The 14190-nt window shown below is 45.4% G+C and overlaps 1 protein-coding gene across 6 annotated transcripts in view; it reads right to left on the reverse strand.

The window, feature by feature from the left end:
* Rgs6 (regulator of G protein signaling 6) overlaps positions 1–14190 on the reverse strand; it is a 523367-nt gene that overhangs the window by 63279 nt on the left and 445898 nt on the right. For all 6 annotated transcript variants that reach the window (XR_009057823.1, XM_057782284.1, XM_057782282.1 and 3 more), the window contains exon 13: positions 4059–4169. Coding sequence is in view for 5 of the 6 variants with exons in the window: in XM_057782284.1 (XP_057638267.1) it covers positions 4059–4169 (111 nt within the window). In the remaining variant the exon portion in view is untranslated. The remainder of the gene's footprint in view (positions 1–4058; positions 4170–14190) is intronic.

The raw sequence follows: 14190 nt of genomic DNA on the forward strand, positions 1-14190 counted from the left end.
TAGCCCGGAGGGACAGGTGGCTCAGAAAGACCGGATAGGCAAGGCCCGGAAGCTCAGTAAAATGGATTTTGTTTGTTGTTTTTGTTTTCAACCTCTATCATAATATGTGGAGACAAAGACATGTTCTTCAGGTGGATGGTAAGGCCCAGGCAGTTGAGGGAGGTTTGAGACAAATGAATGAGGCTTGTAGCCAAGCTGGTGGAAGACTGTCTGCAACTACAGCAGTGTGGTGGGAGAAACAGCTGGAGGACTGTCTACAACTACAGCAGGGCGGTGGGAGGAACAGCTGGAGGACTGTCCACAACTACAGCAGGGCGGTGGGAGGAACAGCTGGAGGACTGTCTACAACTACAGCAGGGCGGTGGGAGGAACAGCTGGAGGACTGTCCACAACTACAGCAGGGCGATGGGAGGAACAGCTGGAGGACTGTCTACAACTACAGCAGGGCGGTGGGAGGAACAGCTGGAGGGCCTTGACGCTCTGAATAGCAGGACTTCAAGAGAGCAGTGGGGTAGGCCTTAGAAGAAATCCTGAAATACACAACAGGTTCTACATAATGGAAGCAGCTTGCTAAGAAAAGTGCATGTGTGTTTGTATGTTGTGTGTGTGTTGAGGAGATGCTGACCAGATTCTGATAAAAACAATGAGACCAGAGCATAGTGCCATAGTGAAGAGAACATAAAGAGAAAACCAAAAAAGCAAAAAACCCAAAACCCAAACAAACAACAAGAATAACAAAAAACCCACTACAAAACAAAACCAAAAACCAAAAAACCATTTGAGCAATGGCAAGAGTTCCTACCGAAGGGTGTGTGTGTGTGTGTGTGTGTGTGTGTGTAAGAGAAGAGAGAGAGAGAGAGAGAGAGAGGGGAATAAATTTAAAAACTTCAGAAATATGAATGAAATGTACTTATATAGTTAAAAATGAGAGAGACTAGCATGGGAAATAAAGAAGCAGTAACTAAAACAATTAGGAATAGGAGGAGAATGAGGAGAAAAAAAAAGACAACCTGAGTTAATGAAACTTTTAAATTCTTGGATCAGAATGGAAGAGAAGTCCCTGTGTAGTGGTTTGAATAAAGAATATTTCCCATAGTCTCAGGCATTTGTACACTTGGTCCCCAATTGGTGGTGTTCTCTGAGGAGACTTAGGATCCTCTAAGGCCTTGCTGGAGGACGTATACCACTGGATGCAGGCCTTGAGAGCTTAAGCCTTGCCTGCTCCCAGTTTTCACTCTCTGTTTCCTGCTTGGGGTTCAACAATGTGAACTCCTGACTTGCCGGCTCCAGCCACAGTGCCTGCTGCCCGTGCCTGCTGCCCGTGCCTGCCACTTTTCCAGCACGGTGATGGACTGCTAACCCTGCGGAATCACAGCCCAAATCAACCGTCCCTTCTGGGTAGCCTTGTCAGGGTGTTTTATCACAGCAACAGAAAGTGACGAGTCACGGTGTCATCAGAGACAGAGCTTCAAAAGTAGACATCTGTTTGCACGCTGTTCATTCTTGCAATGTGGATAGAAATGTAAATTCAGACTGTTGGGTTAAAATCCATCTTGCTAACATACATCTGGGGATGAGTGTGGGGTGGAAAGGCAGAGGGACGCTTGTGCTTTCAATTACACACATGCCCTGTTATAAATTAGTGATCCTTTTAAACTAAAAAATAAAAGTAAAATGTAACTATGGCTCAAATTGAAACTACAATCTGAAGAGGCAATGCAAAAGTTGATTAGAAAATCAAAAGTTGGGGAAGAGGAAAAGAAATAAAAAAAAAAAAAGAAGAAGAAGGGAGGAATTGGGGAAAAAGACAAGCCAAAGCAAATGGGACTTTTGTGTCCCAATATGCAATGCAAAGCCACCACTGGGGTGAAAATGGGGCAAGGACAGGTGACCGGAAAGTGACGGAAGAATGAATCTGATAGCCACATGAGAAATCCTCAATTAACATATTTCTACACCAGTGAAGAAGCAGAAGACAAATTGAGATTTGTTTCAACCTATTGAGTTTACAAAGATAGAAAGACTGCTCACTCCAGGGTTTACAATGATGCCAGAGATGGCAACCTTTAAACTGAGGTCATAAAAATAGGGGTTTTAGTTTTATTTAGGAAAATCTGGCACATGAACTAAAATTAAAGTATGCATTCCATTCCAAGTAACTCTACTTCTGGAAAATTTATAGTAAAAAATTAATTAGACTGGGGTATACGGATGTTCTTTGATTTGTTGTTTATATTACAGAAACAGTCATGAGTTAAATAGTTATGGCTTAGGGATTGGTTAAATAAATTTTACTTCATTCATGCCAGAGGAAATATTTTAGTATAGATATTTAAAAGGATAAGGTAGATATATGCTTATATATTGCTAATTAAAATAGTATATATAATGAACTTAATTACATTAGATCAGTATATTTTCTGTGCATAAAAATTTAAAGAGATAGCCACTAATTCAGAGTCACTCAAGTATTGAATTCATGACACCCTTAGGGTCTCTGTAAGTTATACATTCTCCCTTAACCCAAAGAAACACCTAACATTTTCTTTATCTAAGGTTAGAACCAGTTAACGTAATATGTACTTGTTTTCTAGCAACAGCAACTATATGAAATGCGTATGCATTAAAGGAAAAATACATTAATTTTTAACCCCTCTCCTGGCTAGTTTTTATGTCAACTTGATACAAGTAAGAGCACTCTTTCCTCCCTGAGTGACTTTTGATCACGATGCTCCATCACATCCATATTAATCCTTACTAAGACAATCCCTGTGTAAATATATGTTACACATGACACATTTTCTCAATCTGCCTCTGGCGGGACCATGGCCACCTTCATTTCCCAGTCCCTATCGAGTTTTGCGCGGCACATCTTTTGAATCGCAGAACTTCTCTGAGAACCTAGACTTGCAAAGATTTGACATGAAAAAGCATGGGATATGGTCTGATTCTTACACCGAATCAGTAAGGACCTAAGCCAGGGAAGTACATGGTATCTGGTTCATCAGATGTCTCGGGGTTTCCATCAGCAGTGCACACACCCTGGGAGTCCTCTCAGGGCCTGGGCACCCTGGTGCACTGTGGGAACCAGGGCATCGGACTACGGGCAGAGGTTCTTCCTGGAAGGCTGATTGGGGGAAAGGAGGAGTTTTCTTCCGTATGCACACCGGGATAGGTTAAGCTTTTTATAGTAAGCATCTATGACTTCATTAATTGTTACTGGGCTTTCCTACATCTGAGAAAGATAACGCAAGCACACCAAAGAGAAAGAGAACATGGGAGTCATGGAGAATAAAAGGAATCTGAGCGCAGAGCTGAAGGGGTGCCACAAAGAGCTGTCTCCGTGTGTCATGGAGACTTGGCTGTGCCCCAAGTTCCCCTGAGCTGTTAAGTCAACACACTTGCTTCTCTCCTAGGGCAGAGCCAAGTGCTGATGAAACTACCGATGCCGTAACCTCAGATGCCCAGCCTGATGCCAGCCCAGCTCTGGAGCCCTTTGCCTGTAATCTCAGATGCCCAGCCTGAGGCCAGCCACAGCTCCCGAACCCTCTGCCTGGGTTCCAGCCCCAATGCTGCTGCATTCTAACTGGGTATCCTTGGGCAAGTTCACCAGCTCTGCTCTGCCTCAGTTTCCTCATCTGTTCCATGGTGAGAATAGTGTTTGCAGCCGAGGGGGTTTGATGAAAGTGCTGTGAGGTAAGGGACAGTGTGGAGAGGGGCTAGCTGGGATCCTTGTGATCTGAACGGAAGGAGACAAGTGGAGGCAGCAGAATCTCCCCTTCAGAGCACCTACGTCCAGGAAATGGCGAGGAGCTGTGCCAACTACCATGCCATAGAGGGGTCCAGAGAAAGGCCAGAGAGACTCTGCAAAGAACTGTGTCCAAACCAAAACTGCAACGAGGAAGGAGCCTCAAGCAAACAGATGTCGGTATAGAGGGTACTTGGGCCTTTTCTCTTCTGGTCTTATTCAAATTAGAATAGGGAATAGGGTAATTGCATGAGATTATGGATTTTTCCCCAACAATCCTCCCACTCCCAAACATAATTATTATTATTACCTCATCTCTATGTCCCATAGAGTGATGTCATCACTGATCCAAGGATTAGATGGCTCTGCTGGCGTTATGAAAGGGTCATACTCCACATACTGCTCTGTGTAAGCGATTAAGCTGTAGAAGGAAGCAAGGCAAAGAAGCTCTGATTTCCTGGGAAAGCTCTCTGTTCTGCCCCACACCAGCACCAGAGTGTTCGCAGGGAAATCCCACTCCCATGTCTGACTAGCTGAGCCGCTCTCCATTGTCCGATTCCCTTCCTGTCACAAATGTTAGTTTTGCCCTGTTGTCATAGGTTTCAGTAGACACACACTGTCCTCTCCCAATATTTAACTCTTTCCTGGAACCTCGGTGCCTCCCCCCCACCCCCGTTAATGCCAGGTTTACTGACACAGAGGTCCCAACTCATTGGCATGATACCCAGCCTCCAAATCCAACCTCAAAAGATTATGGATCTCAAAAATAGGTAGAGTCCGTAGGGAATTCCACAGTTCTTCCGGAATTCCCAAACAAATGATTCACTTGCTGTATAGGTTTTTAAATCCCACCTGACCCCAACTTCGCATTATAACCTAATATCTATGACTAGCTAACATGTATATAGAAAATAGAAAATGTCTAGGGGCAGTGCTGGCTCTCCTGACATACAAAGGGGAGAGTGCATGTGTGTGCGTGTGCACATGCATTTACACATACATACAGACATGTGTGTATTTGATAAGCCCAGTGAACCTAACTGCCTATCACGGAGTACTAAATGATCAGATGCCGGGGATGGGGGAATGGGGGTACAGAGGACCAACCATGCCTGCCGGCTGTCTTCTCCCAGTTTTTCTCATAGAAGCACCCGCCCTCTGTCTTTTGCTTTTTCCAGCATGTGACTGAGATCATAGGCTTTAGTAACTGTTCTTGATTTACTAATTTTTGACACGGACGTCACTTCTACCATTGGTCTTCTAGCCTCCCCACTCCCTGCCTTCTGATGAGCTTGCAGATGAGCTCACCCAACCACCATTGTCAAATCCGTGACCAGATTATTAACAGGATACAACTGTTGACCGCTAAGTTAAGCAGCACCCTACTCTTTCCCAGTGTTTTAACAGATCTGTAACAGATCTAGAAATAGATTTTTCCCCCATATCACATATCAGATACTCCATCAGGCTCCCCCGCCTCCAGAAGGTGCCCTCTTCTGCAGCCCTTGCTTCTATCTGGGTCGCTGCCCCCTGGACCTGACCCAGAGCCATCACTGTGGGGCTCTCTTCACCTGTGATGTGGGAGTGTCATATCAATCTGTTGCTTTCATTGGTTAATTAATAAAGAAACTGCTTGGCCTGATAGGTTAGAACATAGGTGGGTGGAGTAAACAGAACAGAATGCTGGGAGGAAGAGGAAGTGAGGCAGACGCCATGCCTCTCCTCTCCAGGCCAGTCGTGATGGAGCTCCAGCCCAAGATGGATCTAGGTTAGAATCTTTCTCAGTAAGCCATACAGATTATTAGAAATGGTTAGATATGAGAATTAGCCAGTAAGAGGCTAGAGCTAATGGGCCAAGCAGTGTTTAAAAGAATACAGTTTCTGTGTAATTATTTCGGGGCATAAGCTAGCCAGGCAGCCAGGAGCTGGGTGGCAGGAAAGGAGCCCGCAGCTCCTACTACACACCTGTGTATTGAGCCCTTGTCCCATGGATTCCATTTCTGGCTCTTGGGTTTACATTTAGCTGTGATGAAGCACATCCGTTACCAGCTTTCTAACAAAGGTGTGTGAGAGTTAAATGTTTGAGCGCTGGAGCCCTAAAAATAAAAGCCCCCATTCATCTCAGTATTTGACCGATAGCGGTCGGCAGAGGTCTCTGTGTTAAAAGTCACCCTCCTTCAGAATTTTGAAGGTATTGCTCTATAATTTTGGCATCTGGTGCTACTATCGAGAACCCTGGGACCATGTGACATGTTATTTTGTCAGTTTCTCTCTATGTGGATTTAGGGTTTATTTTCTTGCTGAAGTGCTCTGCAATTTCATGATGGCCTGTTGTTTTTATTCTTTATACTGAGCACAACGTGAAATAAATTTTAAAATACTCCCATAAGTTTTATTGCTTTGCTATTTTAATACTCTTAATCTCCCAATTTTCTTGTTCAACATGACAATTTTTTTTATTAACACATGAGCAGCCTGAACCATGATTCCAGTTTTTCCTTTAGTATTATTTTATCTCCTTGTTTGACTGTCTTTTGATCTACCTAGTTATGTATTTAAAACGTAGGTGGACACACTCTCATGACTTTATTCTTTTCAGTACCAAGTTTCTTGTTTTTAATCAATGAAATGTCCTCTCATGTATCGAGGGTCACTCATTCTCTGTATACATTATTTCTTCTGTTTGTTGTTTTTGTTTCTCTATCCCTCCCTTCAGTATACTGTCAACAGTATACCTTCAATCTGGCGTTTTCCTTGAAGATATAGAAAGATCTCTGGACATCCATTTGTTCTGAAGAGTCAAGTATGCAAACCAGCTTGGAGGTTGGGTGTGCGTGTGGACAGTCTATAAACCGACGGGTATCCTGGGTAGGTCCCAGCCAGCCTGCTTGTCTTTTTATTCAAGCTCTGAGATGGAGCTAGGCTCTTTCCCCCGAGGGCATTTGTTTTTCTCTAAGCACTTGTTAGTGAGCCATTCCTGCAAGGCCCATGTTGTAAATGTTTGAGGTTTTATGGACCAGATAGATTTATTTCAGCTCTTCCACTGATACACTGAGGGGGTGGGGAGCACCACCCCTTCCTGACCCAGAAGCCCCAGTTCTGACTTCAGTAAACAGAATGCCTACTGACTCTCTCGACTTCACTTGGCCTCAGTGATGTCGAATGTACCTGAGTTGAGGTTATGCGGCTCAGTTTCTCCGGAGAGGAGGGAGAGACTGGCTTGCAGCAGCAGGAGGAGATCTAAGGACAGAGTTCTCTAGAGGCTGACTGGACTTGTTTGGATGCTGTCAGCTCTCGTCTCAATCTTGTCCTCCACGGTTCTCATGACTCCAGGAGTCAGTAGATCTGTTTAGGTCAACAGGCCCACTTTGAACCACACTTCTGCTCCTGCCTGCAGATGACAGTGTTCTGCATTCTGTCCTTACCCACTTCCTTTTTGATCAAATTCTGAAATATTCTAAGTTAGCAAAGCTACAAAAGGCTAGGAACCAGCTGTGTGCAACCCCAACACTTGGGAGCGTGAGGCAGAAGATGCTGAATTGGAGGCTAGCCTGGGCTATTTAGAGAGACCCTATCTGAAAACTGACCAACCAACCATACAAATCATGCAAACCACTGCCCCACTGAAAAATTCAAGTATCTTCAAGTAGAGAAATGAAGGCCTGTGGGTTATGGTTCTCAACGTCATAGAATTTTCTTTCTTGAGGAAATGAGTTGAACCCATTAATCCGTCAATTTGTTAAGCTTGTTTAGGACAGACGAAGGGTCTCCTCCTTCCTGGGCACCGAGCCGGTGGTAGGCTCTGCGCAGGCACTGTGAAATCACGGTCAGTACCAATCCGACACTCTTTACCTTGATGTTGTAGGTGAACACTAAGGCAGGGACAACCCAATTTCCTAACTAGCAGCTCTGGACGCCTCGTTGCTAACCTGAGCAAACGGACTGAGCCTAACAGCTCACGGGACTACCCATGCACACCAGCATCCTCATTTTATACACTCTGTGGATGGTTTCAGATAATCATGAGAAGATCACAACTGACTGCCCTGGATCTCAAAGAGGCTTTCAAGCCAGGGCTGCTGGAAACAGTTGGTGCCAGACTTTTTGTTATTAGAAACTTTCACGAACTCTAGATGACCCGGCGGCCATTTCCACTTTGGCCCAAGGAAGAGGAAGAGCACTCCCCCTGGAGGAAGGACTAATTACTAATCACCACCAAGAGGGAAAGTCCTTTGGCCCCAAACACAGCAAGTTTCAATGATCATGAATGGTGCTAAGACACAAGATCCTGACTGACCCAAACCAATGGCTGATTGGTCCAAGCCCAGGGCTGTATAAACAGTCTGTTCAGGCTCACTCAGTGAGAGGGCTGGGAGATGCCCTTTTGTGCCACCTTCTCTGGTGTTGTAGCATTCAGCCCTATAAAAGGGGTCTCTACAGTGATATTGTCTTGCTTACTGAGCCGGTAGCACCAAGAAAGAGACAGTAGACAGTTCTGGTGATGGCAGTAGCTGCAATATAGCTGGTAAAGGCATAGTGAGGGGCGGTGGCCTTGGCATGATTGCTCTATAGCTGAAGAATATGTGGCCATGGGCCCAGGCATGGCAAGCAGTAGCGAGCCTCATGCCTAACAGTCTGCTCATCTCGTTAATAAACCCCAACTGAATGTCCTTGTCCGAATGATCTCAACAGTGCCAGAGACTGACTTCCTGGGTGACAGGCAATCTCACTCCTGGCTCACAAAAGATGTACCAGAGGAGGCGGACAGCCTGAGTCATTTCAGCAGCATGCTGGCAGCTTCTGTCAGAGATCTGAGGTCTGAGATCTGAGAGCATCCAGGAAGAAGAGAGGAAGCAAGAAGATGAAAGAGAGCAGAGAGGGGGATAGAGGATGAAAGGCTGCGAGGAGCCCGAGAAGCCGCCTGGAGGCCCTGTCCACCATAAGAGTTTCAGAGAACTGGCCTGTTTTCAGGATCATGGGTCTCAGTCCCGAAGCTGAATGTTGTGATACTAGATGCTGCCGAGAGGCAAGGGTTCCAATGCCCGAAGCTTGCAGAGGGGTTAGCACACTCACAGGGCTGAGACTCCACACCTAAGGACTGAACAAAGACCCTGACCCTGGAGTATAGCTCGCCACTGCTACCTGCTGCCAAACACGGAAGGAAGCTAAAGTTGCCTAAGACCAGCCTTTGAAGGGTGTCTGTGAAAGTTAATACCATCAACTTGATAGGATTTAGAATCGGGTAGCAGACAAGTCTCTAGGTGTTATTTAGATTATGTTTAGCCTCTAGTCATGCCTTTGAGGGGTTATCTTGATTGATTAATTAGAGTGGGCAGCATCCTTCCCCAGGCTGGGATCCTGGACTCAGAAGGAGGAGAACGTGAGCTGAGCATCGGCAATCAATGGTCCTCTGCTTCCTGACTGCGGATGCCATGTAGCCAGCTGCCTTAAGCTCCTGCCCTCACGGGCGATACTCTCAAACTGTGAACCAAGAAGGGTCTTTCCTTCCTTTGGTTGCTTCTGTCATGGCGGCTGGAAAGCAACTATTATGTCATCTTCTTGACGACGCGTGTTTCTATCCAAACAGAGCAGAAAACTTTCTTTTCCCTCATTAGTGAAAATCTCACTTTATTTTCAGTCACCTAGTGCCATGTTTGGGGAGGAAGTGAAGAAAAAGGGTAGTTTATTATATATAATTACTTATTATATATAATATGTGTAATATATTAAATATAATTTACTTAAAGTTTATTATACTTTACTTAATCATCTCCTTTATAGTAGACACAGATTTTTTTGATATATTTTTAGTATGGTATAGTGTATTGCTCTCATATAGGGTCTTTTTTCTTTTTCTTTTTCAGTTCTTGGGTGACTCATTTATGTGGTCTTTATCAAGTTCATATTATGGTATAAAATGACCTTGTTGAACACTCAAGACCATTGTGATTAAAAACCAGGAAAATATTTCAAAAGATTCTTGCACATCTTCTGCGGACACAGAATGCATGCGTAGAGGGGGTGCATCATCGCCTGTCCTGCAAGCCTCCTTTGAGGTTGGTGTCCCGGCAGATGGGGATTCATATGAAAGGGCTTTGCAGTGTAGCAAGAACAATGCACAGGGCAAGTGCGCTCAGGAAGGGAGCAGATGCACGAGTGCCTACACCTGGGAGCCACTCCTTTGTCACTTGGGCTAATTTCATTCATCCTGAGAGAAATGAGATTGATGTCACGAATACCACAGACTTAGTGGCTTCAAATAGCATGAGTGTGTCCTCAGTTAAAAGTCTGGAATCCCGGACTCAGCAGGCCTGCATTCCCTCCCAAGGGTCCAGAGGAGAATCATTCTTGCTTACTGAAGCTTCTAGTGGCTGCAGGCCGTCCAGTCCTTGACTGTGGCTGCAGAACTGCATGCAGTCTCTGTCTCTAGTGGCTTTCTCCTGTGTCTGCAACCTGACCTTTCTTCTCATTTGACCCCATCACTTCTCTTTGTTTCTCACTTTCCCTTTTCCCTCTCCCCTCCCCTCCTTTTCTCTCCCCTCTCCTCCCCACCTGTCCTCTCCTCCCTTCCTTATGCTCCCCTTTCCTTCTTTTTTTTTTTATATGAATGTTTATCCTTGGGTTTATGTTTCTTCTGGACAATTCATCTCATAATCTTAAAAAAATTATGTGAAAATTTCATACTTGTATACAATGTGATTTGCTCAAAAACACCCCCCGTTTTTCCCCTCCAGCTCCTTCTATTTCCCCACCTCATTTCACACTTCTGGCTTCACGTACGCTTTCTTCATAACCCACTGGGTCCACTTAGTGCTGCCAGTATGTGCATGGGTGTGGGGCTGTACCCCAGAGTATGGGCAACCCCCGTAAACCACTTAATCACCTCTGCAAAGATGCTCTCCCCACACAAGGCCACATTCGTAGGTTCTACAGGTTAAGACCTGGACATCTCTCTTTAGGGGGGAGAGGGTGGAACTATTCAGCCCCATAGCGCAGAACACGTACACAGTATGGGGCCATAGGGGACAAAACTGGGCCACCTGACTGCTTCGGATCAGCACAAGATAAGTCATCAGCAAAACAACCTAAATGTGGCTCAAGAGGTGGGGATGGCAGGAACTAAGACGTTCCCGAGTGCTGCGGGCATGAGATGACAGTGGGAGCCTCTCTGACTGTGACACACTTGGGTATCCATGGTAGTATCCCAATCTGAGATGACGCAAACAGTTCAGGGGTCTTATTTCCTCCAGCCATGACCTCGCTGCCATTCCAGAATATCTGCCTTGGCCATTGCAAGGATGTCTGCCTCAACCGGCTTTGTATCTCAAAGAGAAGCTCAAGGCAAAAGGTGAGACATCCTACTCTAGCTAAATTACAAATTGGAGGATTTTTTTTAAAGTTAGAAGTAGATTTTCATGAAGTAGAATGTGGGAATGGACGAAGCAAGTTTCCTACTCCTCTTTCCTCTGCTCTGCTCAGGTTTCTGAGAGTTGGGCTGGGGTTTTCAACTGGAAGGAGGTATTCAACTCCGCAGGTTAGGGCACAGGGCTAAGTCTCTAGGTGGATACCTGAATGAGAACAGAGGCAATGTCATAGAGGGGAAAAGCCTCAGAAAAGGCTGGGATGAGAACTCAGGGAGCCCTCGGGCATCCAGAATGACCTACAGGGTGAGGCTGCCTGTCTGAGCACACAAACAGAAATTAAGGCAGCTATTGACCCAGCCTTCAGCAGTAGAATCTCAAAGGGCCAGGCAGTAACTACGGATTAGGAGAATTCAGGCCAGGATGACAGGTTCTTAGAGGTATTTTAGGGAACGTTGGGAAGGGATGCATCTTTAGGAAAGTGAGTGGAGGAGGGCTGGTGAGGCTGAATGGAGAAGCTGGTCCAGGACAATGGGGTTGAGTGCACAAGGCAGGGTTTTGGGATAGGCAGTAGGCATGAGTGGAATTGTTCCCGAGATACAGTCCAGACAGGGGACAGGATAGACTGTGGAGGAACACGGGGGAGAAGTGTAAGGACCCTAGCGATCTGAATCTGAATCAAGACAATGACAGAAGTCTACAGCCACATTGACAGTGATGGGTGGAACTGGCTGTGAAGGAAATTTATTCTACTGACAAAGGATTTTTTTTTTAAGTTTATGTACGTGAAGTTGACTAGAGGCTTCATGAAGCATCATGAAATCACATGGGCTCCAGTGTTATCTTTCATGGGATCTGTTAAACTGTCAGAAGCAGTCACATCTGCCTACCAGAGAAAAAGCTGCTTAGTGATGTAGGGGTGTTAGAGATGGTGAGGGTGGGCCGTCTGATGTAGAGAATCTTAGAGAAAAGGAAACATTGGGGCTGCACATTTGTTCTAATAATACTGTAATAAATTACCCCAAACTCGGTCCATAAAATAACATCAATGTATCATTAGCCTAGTTTTGAGGGCCAGAGCTGGAATGGGGCTCACTGAGGTAGAATTGGTGTCAGCTGGATAGTATTTCTTTGTTGTAGGGGAAATGCTGGGGAAGAATCCATTTTCTTACCGCATCCAGCTTCTAGGGACTTGCCACTCACCTTGGCTATGGTCCTTTCCATCTCCAAAGCCTAACTAGGACAGATTCATTGTACGTTGTGATGGGTTTCAGTGCCTATTTTGTACTACACATATTTTTTGTATCTATATAAAATTTAGGATCCACAAATGAGAGAAGATATCATCCTTGTCTTTCAGAGTCTGGCTTATTTCGTTTAGCACGGTGCTCTGCAGAGTAGCGTGCATTTTCTTGGACATTCATATTGTGACTCTGATTTTTCCAGGCTATCGCTTTGGTTACTCTCTTGGGTTTTTTTTTTTTTGGGGGGGGGATGGTGATCTTACCAGAGATAGTGAGAAAGGGTTCATTACTAAGATGAGGTGAGAGAATTCCTTGTACCCAACAGACAGATCTCTTCTCTTCTAGTTCTCCACCTCATCAGACTGTCACAAGACCTGAGTTCCAGGCCTGTGACTGCCTACTTTCTCTCTTGTCCTCCATCTGGGCTGGAAAGGCCTTATTCTTTGGAGTTAGAGTTTCCAAGGTGAAGATTGCAGAAAGAAAATAAAGCTTTGAGCATCTATATGGGGTAAAAAAATATAAGCTGAATGCAGAAATCGAAAGGCTTAGGACTTGCTTCTAGATGATCCAGAGCCATTTCCTAGTTGTAAAAGGAGGTGCAAAATGAGGCAGAGACATTGGCTGGGAAGACTGCGAATCAGCTGAGCTGTCTTGAGCCTGGGACTGGGTCTCTTGGTAATCTACGGGACGATGATAGGGACCCAGGCAGTGGAATAGTCTCCAAGATGGGTGAGAGCAGGCACAAATGTATCTCTGGTGTCCTGCTGGGTTCTACTCAGCTGAGGAGTGCAACCTGAAATTCACACAGGGCTATCAAGCATTGTCAGGCTTCTGCTTGCAAGCCTTGCTCCTGGCCACTGTTGATTTATCCAGGGCTAGCTGCCCGCCTTTGCTGGGATCAATGTGTTTTCATTGAAGCTGCAGGAATGGAGTTTGTCACATCTGCTACTGCATGTCTATAATAGCAGAACTCCAAGGCTTCACAGAAAGGGGACAGGGCTAATAGTGCCTGAGGAATCTAGAGATGCCCAAGGTTCTGGCCCTTCCTGAGCTAACGTAGCATGGCTGCCAGCCCAATGCCTAACTCTGAAGCACCTCTTTGCATTCTGGGAACTAATAGATTCTCCTTTTTGCCGAACCCAGGTATAAATTATAATTACTTTGCTTTAAAACCTAGCAAACATCCTTGGGATGGGGAGGAAGGTGATGGGCATAAGAAGACCAAGTTCAACAAGGCAGCTGTTTTCAGTTTTGACAGGAGAGGCCCTCGGTGCCCCTTAAATATGTCCTTCCTGGTGGCATACAGATAACAAGATGAGTGGACTTTGCTCAGGAGACCCAAGACAAAGAAAAGGCCAGGCAGGCAATGAAGGAGGTCACCATGGTCGATACATAGTACTGTTTGTGTCCAAAGTCAATATTAACGACCACAGAAAGACTTGGGGACTGGCATCAAAGGCAAAGAGGCAAATAAAACCAGAGGCATATAAAGGGCTCTGTAGGGTGCCCGGCGCAGTTGCACATGGTCAGCGATGGCCCGTAAGTACATGGATGTGACAGGCACAACAGCAGAACCAGAGGAATTGGGAAATAGAAAGTATATATAAGAAATACAGAAGATGTCTGTTAGGGACAATATTTGTCATTTGACACTTTCAAACTTCTTGGTCCCTTACTCTTTACTCCTGATGAATGTCTTATTTTCTTCTTACAAATGGCAGATTCTCACACCATCAGAAGAGGTTAACTTACTGAGTTCTGGTAAAGATGCTGCCTGCCATTGCCAGAGGCTTTGAGCTGGCTCTTGGGTGGAGGTGTGGAACGGGCTAATTGGTCT

This window comes from Chionomys nivalis, chromosome 10 (genome assembly GCF_950005125.1).
Source record: "Chionomys nivalis chromosome 10, mChiNiv1.1, whole genome shotgun sequence".
In the NCBI taxonomy this organism is placed as follows: domain Eukaryota; kingdom Metazoa; phylum Chordata; class Mammalia; order Rodentia; family Cricetidae; genus Chionomys; species Chionomys nivalis.